This window comes from Lepidothrix coronata, unplaced genomic scaffold (assembly GCF_001604755.1).
Source record: "Lepidothrix coronata isolate B3197 unplaced genomic scaffold, Lepidothrix_coronata-1.0 Scaffold45, whole genome shotgun sequence".
NCBI classification, from domain to species: domain Eukaryota; kingdom Metazoa; phylum Chordata; class Aves; order Passeriformes; family Pipridae; genus Lepidothrix; species Lepidothrix coronata.
The window spans coordinates 5580656-5593619 of record NW_016690225.1 but is presented as its reverse complement, the minus strand read 5'-3'; the positions used below and the strand labels follow the sequence as shown (position 1 = coordinate 5593619).

The window sequence follows — 12964 nt, the reverse complement described above, 5'->3', positions numbered from 1 at the left end:
GCTAAGTCTCTCAAGTCTACCTTGTTTATAAGCCTTGGAAAGCACATAACTTTTTTTCTGGAATGAGATCCTCATTTGAAAGACAATATTGTGATGTTTTTCATGTAGGACAAATCTCTCCTATAAATCTGCTTGAATGACATTTGTTCAACACTGATTGTAGAGAAGACTTTTCTCTAATCAAGAGTCTCCTCTGAAATGTAGTAATATGAACCAGAAGTGTTTTAGATACTGCTTTTCTATTTTGGAGGTCAAGTCTCTGTGCTTTATTAATGTTGTTTCACTAACTTCATTGAGAGCTTTTATCCAGAACAAGAGATGCAAAAGTAGAGCCAAATAGTTCTGTTCACATCATTGAACAAATGTTTAAAGATATTTTACAATGCTGAGGAAGCATGACAGTATGTTCTGGTTCAGTGAAGGCTTTGCCTAACTTTAAAACATGCATAATAGTCAAGAGAGTGTAACTTTATGCTTTAAGACAGCTAGAAACTTGGGAACTATCCTAATTGAGTATTAAACAATGTTTTGCTGAATGGAGTGCTAGATTATTTGTAGCAAAAACTGTATTAATAAAGTTATATTATTTTTATTAGCAAAACTGGTATATTGGCTAAAAGAGTTTCAAATGCCTTCGGAGGTGTTTGGTTTTTCTTTTAAATTTTATTTGATTTTTACTTTACCTTGCTTTTCATTGAGTATCACGGATATATTTCTGTTTCATTTGATGACTAGTTCCTACAATGAGACTGAATTATTTCTGGTTTTTTGCAAAGGATTCAAGGGACTTTTTTTTTTTTAACTGTTTCAAACTTACTTCATCACAGAAAATAACCATTCCCTTGGTTTGTTGATAGGAACCGCCAGTTGGAAGGCATCTCGGTGGTAGCACAGCAGTTCCACGAAGCTCTGGAACCACTGGTGGAGTGGCTGAGCACCACAGAGAAGAGGCTTGCAAATGCAGAACCCATTGGAACACAGGCCTCCAAACTGCAGCAGCAAATTGCTCAGCATAAAGTAAGATACAAACCACTCAGTTGCTTTTGTCATTCTTTTCAATGCTTCTGTAAAGCACAACTGTCAAAACTGTTGCAGAATACCGGTGTTTTACCATACTGGATTTTGTTTGGTTTGGTTTTTTTCCCTGTAGTTTCAGTTTTACATATTTATGTTGGCAATATGTCCTTTTTCATTCAGTTTTTATTGAGTTCCACTCACATTTCTTTTATGTTTTTCTCATTTTGTTTTCCATTATTTTTCATTATTTAACATAAAATATAGGCCCTAGAAGATGATGTCCTAGCTCACAATAAGAGTTTACATCAGGCCATTAGTGCTGGTCAGTCTCTAAAGACTGTGAGCTCCAGGGAAGATAAAGATATGGTGCAGGAAAAGCTAGATTCTTCTCAGGCACGATTCATTGAAATTCAAGAGAAGAGCAGCAGCAGGTCTGAACTTCTCCAGCAAGCTTACAGCAATGCTCAGATTTTTGGGGAGGATGAAGTTGAATTGATGAACTGGCTGAATGAAATCCATGATAAACTGAACAGATTGTCAGTCCAAGACTACAGCACAGAATTGCTTGAGAAACAGCACACTGAACTACTGGTATTTTGATTTCTGTTCATTTATTATTTAATTATTTTTAAAATTTTATTTATATTCTCATACTTCATTTATTTTCATTAATGTATTTGATTTAAAATGTCAATATCCTTATTCCAAAAAAGAATATTTTGTTATGTCTGTGCTAACACAAATGGCCTTTTGTCATAGGATCTTCAGGAAGAGATTCTTCTTAGAAAACAAAATGTTGATTTGGCTATACAAAATGGCTTAGAACTTCTCAAGCAAACAACAGGTGAGAACTTACATAAAACTATGATTTGTCATACTTTTTTTCCCTTGTACTTGCAGGTCCTTAAGAGAAAATTAAAGTGAAACTTGTAAATATTGTTCATTTTTGCTGGTTAAAGCAATTATAGTTGTTTATTTTAATAAAGGTTTGAGGTCAAGCTAGGGCATGTTTTGGGGCCAATTGTTCACTAATGTAAGTGAGCAAAAGTCCTTTTTTGCCTGTAGAGAATTTTGTCATTGAATCCTTTTTTATTTTTAGTGGAAAATTATTCTAGTGAACCTGCATTCCATTCCTAATAGCAAGCTATGGGCATTACTCATAATGGAAGGCTGTTTGGCAGTGGATGCAGTCAATTCCCTGCAGGCATTCACAGATGAACGAGATACTAAACTACCTTTTAGTGCAAGAGGGAAGCTTTGTCCACTGGAGCTAACGCTGTGGGAAAAGTTGCATTCCAGTTCTATACGTGTCAGTTTGTAGATCAACATCTGTCCAGATTTTCCTGTACTTCTAAAGTTCTTGAACTCTTTGAGATATATGTATGTTTGTATATATATGTCCAAACTTAGACATTATGCATATTCTATAATGACATCTGAACATAGGTTAATAAATTTCAATACATTGTTTTTTCTTTTAGCCTTTTGATTTGTGCTTCAAATGCACAGTAAGGAGGGTGTATGGTGATGTCAAATATTACTGAAATTGAAAGTTTAGTTGTTGTTTTTTTTTGTTCTTCGCATTTTCAATACCCCTTTTAAAAGGTTTTTTGTCTTTTATAAGAAGTATTGTGAATTTAAGGGGGAATTTTTTTAACGAGTATTTGTTTTAAATATTGGATCTAACTCCTTACTTTCTAATAGTTTAGTAAAGCAGAAAAAAGACAGAAGGACAAATCCTGAACTGAAGTAAACTTTGTAGCTCTGTGGACTTTAGTGATGGTAGGGTAATTTAAAAGAGTTGAGGATCGACCTTGTGTTGTTTGGGTTATTTTATAAGTTAAATACTGAGGGGTTTGTAATATGTGGGGTTTGGGATTTGGTGCCTTTTTTTGTTTTCTTTTTTGTTTTCTTTTTAGTATTTGTGATCATGGGAAATAACATCCCTCTCATATTTTAGGTGATGAAGTGGTCATAGTTCAAGATAAACTGGAAGGCATTAAAGCGAGGTACAAAGACATTATGAAATTGAGTTCTGATGTATCCAAGACTTTGGAGCAGGCTCTGCAGCTTGCAGGTCAACTGCACTCAACTCATGAGCAACTCAGCAAATGGCTTGATGAAGTAGAAGTGGAGTTACTCTCCTATGAAACTCAAGTACCCAAGGGTGAAGAATTAAGCCAAGTACAAGAAAGACAAAAAGTAGGTTTTAGAATCTGTGTAACATTTATTGCTCTGTGGTTCAGCAAGGTTATGTATTAACTTATGTTAGACATAAAGTTGTTTTTTGAATTACTGATTCTGGTATCAGCTCATTTGACTAAACACTGCAGTAGTTAAGAATCATACTCCCTTTCCAGAGTCATCTGTTGTAATCACTTATGAAATTGGGCTGAGGTTTACTTTTAGCACAAGAGAAACACAACATTTCTGTTTTTTTCAAGGAGCTGCCTAATACTGGGAAAACTTTGTTTGACAGCTTATGAGTTATTTTGGTTCTTTAGCTGTGGCATGGATAAAATTCTGTAAAGTATAAAAAAGTCAGCACTTTAAATATATTACTGATTTTGTTAAACTAGATTTGTTGAAAAAGAAAAAATGTAATATAAGCTGCATAGTATGGAAAATGTTGAGGAGGGGAAGCTTAAAAAAGTCCATTATATTTCTTTTTATATATATAAGAAATGAAACCACAGTGGGGAGGGTTCTGTACAGGTAAAGACTCATTCCTTTGTGTGTTAATATGTGCTTGGAATTTGATCCAGTCATTGTTCATTTAAGAAATCACTTGAATTCATCATATTTTGCTATAATGCATGCTGATTTCACTTGCTGGTGATTTACTTCATTATGGAGTTGCAGTTTGCAACCATCCATTAGTTTTACTTTCTTTGGTTGCTTCATGAAGTACTAACAACTCTTACAAAATTACAAAGAATTTCATACAGTCTTACTGACTGGACAAATACATTTAGGATAGATTCTGTTGAAAATTCTCATTAAGAATCACCCACCTTTCTGTCAAACAACTTACAGTATCAAAAAGCTAATACAGCTCAGCCGAAAATAAGTATGGTAATTTATCCCTTTGGTTTGTGCGTAAAACATTTCAGTTCTTGACTCATAGTTGCTAGAATGAAAACACGTGCAAACTGTGTATATTCCGTTCATATACTGCCATGTTGAAATGGTTTAATTGTTTTAAATGGCCTTTTTCAGGAGCTGAAAAAAGAAGCAAAGAACAACAAAGGCTTACTGGACACTCTGAATGAAGTTGGCAGTGCCTTCCTGGAACTGGTGCCGTGGAGGGCCAGAGAGGGGCTTGACAAGATGATAACAGAGGACAACGAACGTTACAGATTAGTGAGTGACACGATCTCTCAGAAGGTGGATGAGATTGATGCTGCCATCCTGAGATCCCAGCAGGTACTGAAAACTGTTCTTTGGGCTGTAACAGTCTCTGGCCATGGGTACCTGAATGAAAGATGTCCTTTAATAATGTTGCCAAAACTTGTTATGCTTGAGCAGCAAAAGGCCCATTTGAATGAAATGGGACTCCATTGTTAAGATATGAATACCAGAACTCTGTCAATCTGTACACTTTTGTAGTTCTCTGCCTCTTTGTTGGTGCAAACATCAGTATTTTAGCAAAAATTGCTCTAATGATCTTGTGGCTTCTTAAGTGGGAGTTTGTTTGATTAAGAACTGAATGGCCCACATCTTTTGTAAATCATGTTATGTTAAGTAAAATATGGTCCAGATCCTGAGCCAACTTTACTGGATGCAACACTGATATCTCTAGGCTTGCCACACCTTTTAGCATCAGCTGATTGTCTAGCTCCTCTGCACTTTACACAGTTAAAAGCTGGATTATCTTATTCAAGCTGTAGTGGAGGATTTATATAACAATTGCTTTTATTCCTGTCTACAGTGCTTTTTTTCTTGGGGCTCAAAAACTGAGTTATTTAATATGTGGAGGTTTCTGTACATGCACAGAGACTCACTTTGGGAACTGAGCTCTAATTTCATCACTAAATAATCTCATATTTAAACCTGCTTATAAATGTATCGTTTTCCAGTGTCTGCCTACAGTTCAGGCATAAAAATGTTGGTGGAGATTTCTATTTCTGCTAATAGTTCCCATAAACAGTTGTAACAGGACATGGAGAAAGCATGTGTGATAATCTCAATGTTTGCCGAAAGCCGACTAAAAGACACTGGCAGTAATTCAGATTTTCTTCTAACTGAGGTTAAAAATAACTTCTTGTTTCTTTTTAAGGGGTTTGCTATGAATATTATCTTGTCTCACTAACCAAATCCTCAAAAATGAAGGGTGATTTTTTTTATTTTTTTTTTTTTTTTTTTTTTTTTTTTTAGTGAGGGATAAGGGTGAGATAGGAGAGTATATTTTGGCTCTCCTTCAGATTTTTTGAATTCCATGAGTATGTAGCATCCTCTAGCACAAGTTCAGCAATTTCAGGTCCAGGCATGAAAAGCCCAGAGCTGCTATTCCACTAGCTAGTGTTCCAAGGGCGCATTGCATCCTCATCCTGCATACCCCTAACTTCCACTTCAGCCAACTCACATCACCACAATAAACTCCTATACACTATATCCTGTAATAAGTATCAGGTGACTTAGTGCACTTCCTGTGAAGGATAAGCTACTTTCCATTTAGATCATGCAAAATAAAAAGCATTTTTGGACAAGCTAGTGTTTTTGTAAACTTGATCTGTGCAACTTGTTCAAGTGCCTATACTATTAAGAAGTTTTGGGTGGAGGGCAAAGCTGCTAAGAGCACAAGGGTTTAATAGGAGTAGTGTGGGCTTTGTGCTAGATGTTACTGGCCCAAGGTGAGAAATGTGGTAGGCTATATGGACAGTTAATAGTGCTTCATGTTGTGAATGGAAGCTGGAAGGCTTAATAGAACTAATGCAATATCCTGGGTTTTAACTACCTGACCAAAATGCTCATAGATGGATAGATTTATCTTAGGCAGAAATTTAGCTACATGGTTTAATCTTCATTTCTCAATACTGAAAGCGTTGGTTGGGATCCCCTAGTGAAGGAGTGCTATGTAGAAACACAAGGTCATATTCTACTTTTGGCTTACTTGTTCTTCACTCTAAAGCAGCCATAGAGAGTGCTTTAGAAAGCATTCATGGAGCAAATCACAGCATCATCACATTCAGAAGTCAGTCATTCCTCATTGGAAGAAAAAGTACCACAATGAACTATGCTCGGTTAAACTGGATGGGATTAAGTAAATCATTTCATAGTGACTGAAGGGCTTATAAGTAACTGTCATGCATAAGGGGAAGAAAACATTTCAAATTTTGGGTTCAGAGAGTACCAATTTTATGCTTTTTATTCCTTAATGTTGTTTTTAAGCATTACAAATTACCCTTAGAAAACTGAGTTTAGAGTTCTGTGTCTTCTTGGTTCTATTTAACCTAGAAGTTTCACTGTCATGCCTTGAGTTTGTTATTTCCATTGAATATTTTCCAATATTACTTACATACCCGTGAATATTGTGTACCAGGTAGTCACACTGCAGTTAGTTTGTACATCTAACACAACTGAAATTACCTTCCACATTTATGTCATAAATAGATGGGCTTCTGAAGAGCTTGGTTATGTACTCTAGTTTCTAAAACCAGGCTTTAACTACCACTGGTACATATGCTTCATGCTGATGTTTATAGTACTGATTGTTTCAGAACATACATATATTAGGAAGTCACAATATTTAGGACAAAACTTACTTTCTCTTACTTTAAATGACAAATGACATATAGTGAAAAAGAATGTTGTGCTCTTTCATGTAACAAATGGATTGTAAAGGCTGAAAAAGATTGACTCATAAAGAATGAAATCTCAGAACCGCTTCTTTTGTTTTTGTGGAACTCATGTTTAACTACTAAGACAAGTCTGATTTAGTGACTAAAGTGAACTCCAGCTATGTTAAGGAGTAAGGCTGTCATAGTCTACAGCCACAAGACCAGCATATTTCAAGACAAGTGCAACTGAGAGTGTTCAGGAAGAGACTTCTGAGGAAAGTGTCGGTATCAATAAACACAAGTAGCAGCTTCTGTCCTAAAATGTCCTGATAGACTTTTACAATAACTCAGGGCCATATTAATATCGGCTAATTTCAGTGGGGGTCAGAGTTTTAACTAATTCAAAAAATAAATTCTTAGTAGTTTCTACATTGCACATCTGATACATCCATGTAATATTTCTCTATGGCTTAGGCTCAAAGCTGCCCTGGTTGAGTTGCAACATATGTATGCTAGGATGGATACCTATAAACTTGATCTGAAGAGAGAATGCATGATTATTTTTTTTTTTAATGTGGTCTTAGATTTCAGAAGACTTAGATCCCCACACACTCTTCTTCATGCTCTTCTTTACCAATTAGTAAGAAACAGGTCCTTTAAGTCCTCTGATTACGTTAGTGCTTTGAGGTAATTTCTGAATTGTTGAGTAATTGTAGTCAGAAATTAATCATTTAGGAAAGGACGGGCTGCACCTAAATGCTCACAAAAAATTTTTGCATTTAATCTGAGGTCTACTTTTGGATGAAGTCCTGCCTTCTCTGAATTCAGTGAGTTTTTTGCCCTGACTTAGTTGAACTGGGATTGTTTTGCCTTGATAATTTAATACCAAAGCAGCTCTTCAGATTAATAGGGTAACATCAAATATCTGTGTCTCAGGATAATTGCAACACTAGCAATAATAATAAACAGAGAGATGGAAAAGACATGTGAAAGTAGAATAAAATGAAAATAAACAGTCTAGTTAAAATTCTGAGATTATAACCCTTTTTTATTTTCTTATGACTGCTGGAGAGCTGTAGGCTTTGGAAAAAAGTATTTGCTTCTGTTGCTTTGTCATTCTAATGAATTAAGATGCTTGTATTACAATCTCTTAGAACCATTTTGGGCTTTGTATTTCATTATATAAAAACCTCAAATGTAAAGTGAGCCACTATCTTTCTACAATTCAAAAGTATACTCTCTAGTCTTCTTTAAAATTTTTGAAACAGTTATTCTAATTTCATATCTATGGAACTGCTGAACTAATTCATGTCTCCCTCATTTAGTTTGATCAAGCAGCTGATGCTGAATTTGCCTGGATTGCAGAAACAGAAAAGAAACTGATGTCTCTGGGTGATATTAGACTTGAGCAAGACCAGACCACGGCTCAGCTGCAAGTTCAAAAGGTAAAAGAAATGCGTTTCCAACTGTCATGTTAATTATTGGCCGGCACACTCTCCATCTAGAAAATGTACTGGCATGATTTAATTTTCAGTCCATCATAATTAATGAACTTCAAAACCCAGTTTTTGCTCCATATTCTTTTTTTTTTATTCTAACCATTTTTTCTTGTGTTTCAAGGCTTTTACCATGGAGATTCTAAGGCACAAAGATACCATAGATGAACTTGTTAAATCTGGGGATAAGATTATGAGAACATGCACTGAAGAAGAGAAACAGATGATGAAGGTAAAATTCCTTAAATTGGAGCTACAGTGGTAGATATGCAGACAATATACAAGTAGAAGTATTCCTGTAGTGTCTTGTTTGAAATACTAATGAGAAAGCATTAATTACAATCACTTCTAGTCAGAGGATTGTAGTACTAGAGAAAATGGTGCTGTGTATCCCTCTCCTTCCTTCAGGGTGTTCAAAGAGCAAACACTGTGTACTTGCTTCATTGCCTGACACTAATTTGTAGCCCCATTTATCATCTTAGACATCTGTGGTAAATAGTATTTTAGCCTATAGATGATTGAGTGAAGAGGTATTAGTCATCTGGGATGGTGTGTGGAATCTGGCTGTTTATCTTCTGAATTCTTTTAGGTCAGTGACGCTCTGGGTGTGTGCGTTTCTGTGCCGAATTCAATGGCTGTGCACCTCGCTATGAATTTCTACTTTCATTTCTGCTGATTTCCGTATAGGCCTCGCTTGCCAAGATTATTCTATCCTGTTGACTGTCACAGCCCATGAAAGGCATTCTTATGCCTTTGTTTATTACACACACACACAGAGCCTAATGTTGGGGCTGCAAACATGTACAGATGGATTTTTTTGTGTTGGCAGTTGGCTTTAAGAAGGATTAGTTGTGTGGTTGGGATTTTTTTGCTAAATTACGGTGAGGCTGGATATGTTGTGTAAATTTAGTCCTTCTGATGACCACCCTCCTTGAACAGCAAGGAGGGTGCTTCAGTAATTGTTCTCTGCTGCAAGAACTCTGAATAAATTTGATTTGCTCCTAAGTGAATTTAAAATAGATGAGAAGTTCTATCTATGAAACTGTAGTCATAAGGGAGAGCAGTTTTGTGGGAGTCTCTATTAAATAGTTTTATTTGTCAAAAATACTCTATATCTATGTATTAGACTAGATTTTATCCTCTGGATAGCATCTCTTTATTTAATTTATGTGCAAGACATAACAAAGGAAAGAATAGCTTGTTCAGCCAAAAAAAAATTCAAAGGCTTGCTTATATGTCTAGTTTTATCAAGGCAAGGATTTATACGCATTGTCATATATATAATATTTCATAAACTTGATAACATGGGCAGTCTTCCACAGGAAAAATGTATGGCTAGTTGATACTTTCTTTTATTATCACATGCCCAAATACAGTAGATTTGTAATGTTTAAACCTTATAGTTCTATCGCTGTTATCTATGTTATTAATGTTAATACATTCTCATTAAGTAATATATGCTAACCTCGAAAATAATGTTTTATGGTTGCTTTTGTAAGTTTGTGAACTACAAGCACAACAGTATAAACTATTCTCTTGCCAGATTAAAAAAAGAGCCCCAAACCCAACAGCCCAACAGATTTTGTGTATTGTTCATGCTGCTTTGATTCAGAAATGCTGTGGAAAACTTAATTTCTGCCAAGTGTCACTGAATATAAGCATCTGCAGTAAGGAAGTGGGGCTAAGATCTGCAGTCAGATCATTTGCAGCTTGACTGGAAGCCCTATGAGTGAAGTATTATTTGTAAATTACAGTATCATTAATTATATTCTAAATACTTTGCAAGTACTCTGCCAAATTCTGATCTGCCACATTATTGATTCTGTCCACTTTAAACACCGATACTGTAAAAACATTATCAAAACTAAAATTTGTTTTGCTGTGAATTGGTGCTATAATTATCAAAGACTGTTTAGAAATTAGGGTAGTGGACACATGGAAAAACATACATTGGGGTTTTTTATTAATATTACTTTACAGAAAAAAATGGAAAGCCTCTTACAGAAATATGATGCAGTCTGTCAAATGAACTCAGAGAGAAACCTTCAGCTGGAACGGGCTCAGTCCCTGGTTAACCAGTTCTGGGAGACTTATGAAGAACTTTGGCCATGGTTAACTGAAACGGAAATGATCATCTCTCAGCTTCCTGCACCAGCCCTTGAATATGAAACTTTAAAGCAACAACAAGAAGAACACAGGGTAAGCATTTTCCCAGTTTTGAAAAATGAAGAGTCAAAACCTAGGAAGTATTTTGCTAAAACTGTGGAGTACTCTGCAAAATGCTTCAAAAACCAAACAGATATTCTTCTGTTGAAAAAACACTATTATTTAAAATAATAATACAAAGTAAATATATTTTCAATCATTCCTCTACTGTTTACCAAACTGTGCATGCAAACAAGAGTCTCTGGAGAAGGCAGCAAATGATGTATAAGCATAAAAGAAGGCTAAAGGAGAAAAAAATTACCATTGTACTGAGAAAACTGAGCACGTAAGTTATTAGTTAAGAAGTATATTTAAAAGTACGCATTAATGTTAGTATTGGAACAAACCAAACCCATAAACAAAAAGAACAGGCATGAGTTGTTGGAGCAAGAAACAAAAAGGGGGTACAGTCTGTATACAGATATGCACGTGTTGATCTTATGCACATATAAAAAATTTAGCTTTTATTTTGTTCGTAACATTGAAACTACACTTACCTGAGTCAGGAAAATGGACAATTAGAGAGCCAAAAATTGCTTGCTTGGATCCAACCAAATAATTTCTGATGTCAAGAATGTTTGTTATGTACTAATTAAAACAAATAATTGTTTACCATAACATCACAAAATAGAGGCAACAGTGTTGTAGACTGGTCACTGTGTGGGCTCTCTTACATGGATATACAATCAGCTGGGATAAAAATTAGTATATCTTAACAGTGACTACTACTATCACATGGAATCAGATGTATCCCACTGAGGTTAAAATCCTGCATGTTTTGGCAGATGCAAAATCTGTATGGCCATTGGAGATACCTGTCTCTCCCTGCTAGCATAGTTTTTCTTTGATTATTTTAGCTGCCTCAATTAAGTGACTCAAGTTAGATAGGATGAACGCTGGCTTCAGTCTTGTTTACTCTGAGACCAGCTGATGAAATGTGCCACTCTTATGTACTGGTAAACACTGGGTTCACTCATTTGTTTCCTATTATGTCCAGAATGAACAAACAAGTTCTGTTAAGACTAGCTATATAACATGAGCTTTACAAACTATCTTGATTAGCCACCACGAACCATATCATGCTTACTTTACTTGCAGGATTGTTCCTCATCTACTTTAATCGTGCTGCTTCCATGAGAGGCCTTTCAGATGAGCTTCTATTTTTGCATTTTCCCCGGGCTATGCCATTAGCTGAGATTTGTTTGTTAACTAGAAGATTAATGTTAGGCCCTCTTAACATGTAATCTGCTCCTAAACACTTGTTTACTGGAATTGTTTACCCAATAGTAGATCATGGAGAAGACCAAATCATTCATTGTTCTGTTAAAAAGAAGAAGAAGGGAAAAAGGTCGTTTTCAGTGTGAATTGGCAACTTAACATTTCTGTTCTGATGTATTTACTGATGACTATCTTTGTTCCAAGTTGTGAAATTCATAGACTTGATTCTGTGCGAGTAATATGCAGTCAGTTTGTTTTGAAATGAGCTGTGGGCAGAGTATTAGCATAAGGTTTGGACCCAGAAATATCCACTCCTGTGGCCTTGTGTCAAATCATCTCTGTGCTCAAAAGTAAAACACATGCAATTATTTTCTAAAAACTTTAAAACTATTCTTAGTTTCTCCTTTTCCTCTTCTCTGCTAATCAACATTATTTTTCTTGTGGCAAGGTATACAAATAGAGTTACATTCAAAGTAAGTAGTTAGAATCAAGGAAGGGTTATATTTTCATTGCTGTTTGGACTGTGAAGAGTTGTGGTCACTGTCTTTTCAGTCTTCTCAACCTGTGCTCTTCTGGGGAGGAGCAAGGAAGCAAGCCAGTATCAGGATTTCTTTTTAAGGGAAGGACCGTAGTTGAAGAGAATTTATTTACACTGAGACTGATATAGGCCCTTTTCTGTGTCTTCATTAATTTAAACAAACTCTCAGCTGGGAGGAACAGCGCATGTGCCTCTCATGTCCCTGTGCAGGGGCTGTAGGATAGAACACATGAAGTTTACGGCACTGAGAGGGACAGTGCCTCGCAAGACAGTGGATTTTTCTGAAAAGGGAGGTAAAATATGAGAAAGTAAATAAAATGAAGGAAGGATGGGGCTATTCCCACAAAAAAACTCTTTCACTTTTGTCAGTTCTATGGGCGCAAGGAAGAAAATCTGAAACCCTTAGACAAGTTGGAAGACGCATTATGACATTTCGCTGCCACAAGCCTCTGCTCAATCTTTGGCACAGTTTTAAATTCAGGGGTGGATGATGAGAGGCAGTAGACAGATGAGGTCAAATTTAATTCACTTACTAATTACTTGTTAAACATCGTGTCAGTAAAATAATAGTGCTGTTATGAAGACAGAGGGGTCTTGTGGCCAGAGACTGGTAAACTAGGTTGATAAGTCTCTACTGATCACCCTTCCATGTCCTTTTGTCCTTTCACTTATTTCCTTGACTCTCCATTGTGCTGGTTTCCTCTTCTTAA

At 35.8% G+C, this 12964-nt stretch overlaps 1 protein-coding gene across 9 annotated transcripts in view; it reads left to right on the top strand.

Moving 5' to 3' along the window:
* The window catches only part of LOC108497133 (dystonin-like), a 216625-nt gene that overhangs the window by 153389 nt on the left and 50272 nt on the right, over positions 1-12964 (top strand). For 8 of the 9 annotated variants that reach the window (XM_017814501.1, XM_017814500.1, XM_017814509.1 and 5 more), the window contains 8 exons: positions 858-1017; positions 1282-1608; positions 1777-1861; positions 2978-3219; positions 4237-4443; positions 8123-8242; positions 8418-8525; positions 10274-10492. In XM_017814501.1, the coding sequence (XP_017669990.1) occupies positions 858-1017; positions 1282-1608; positions 1777-1861; positions 2978-3219; positions 4237-4443; positions 8123-8242; positions 8418-8525; positions 10274-10492 (1468 nt within the window). The remainder of the gene's footprint in view (positions 1-857; positions 1018-1281; positions 1609-1776; positions 1862-2977; positions 3220-4236; positions 4444-8122; positions 8243-8417; positions 8526-10273; positions 10493-12964) is intronic. The other variant, XM_017814507.1, reaches the window with a different exon arrangement.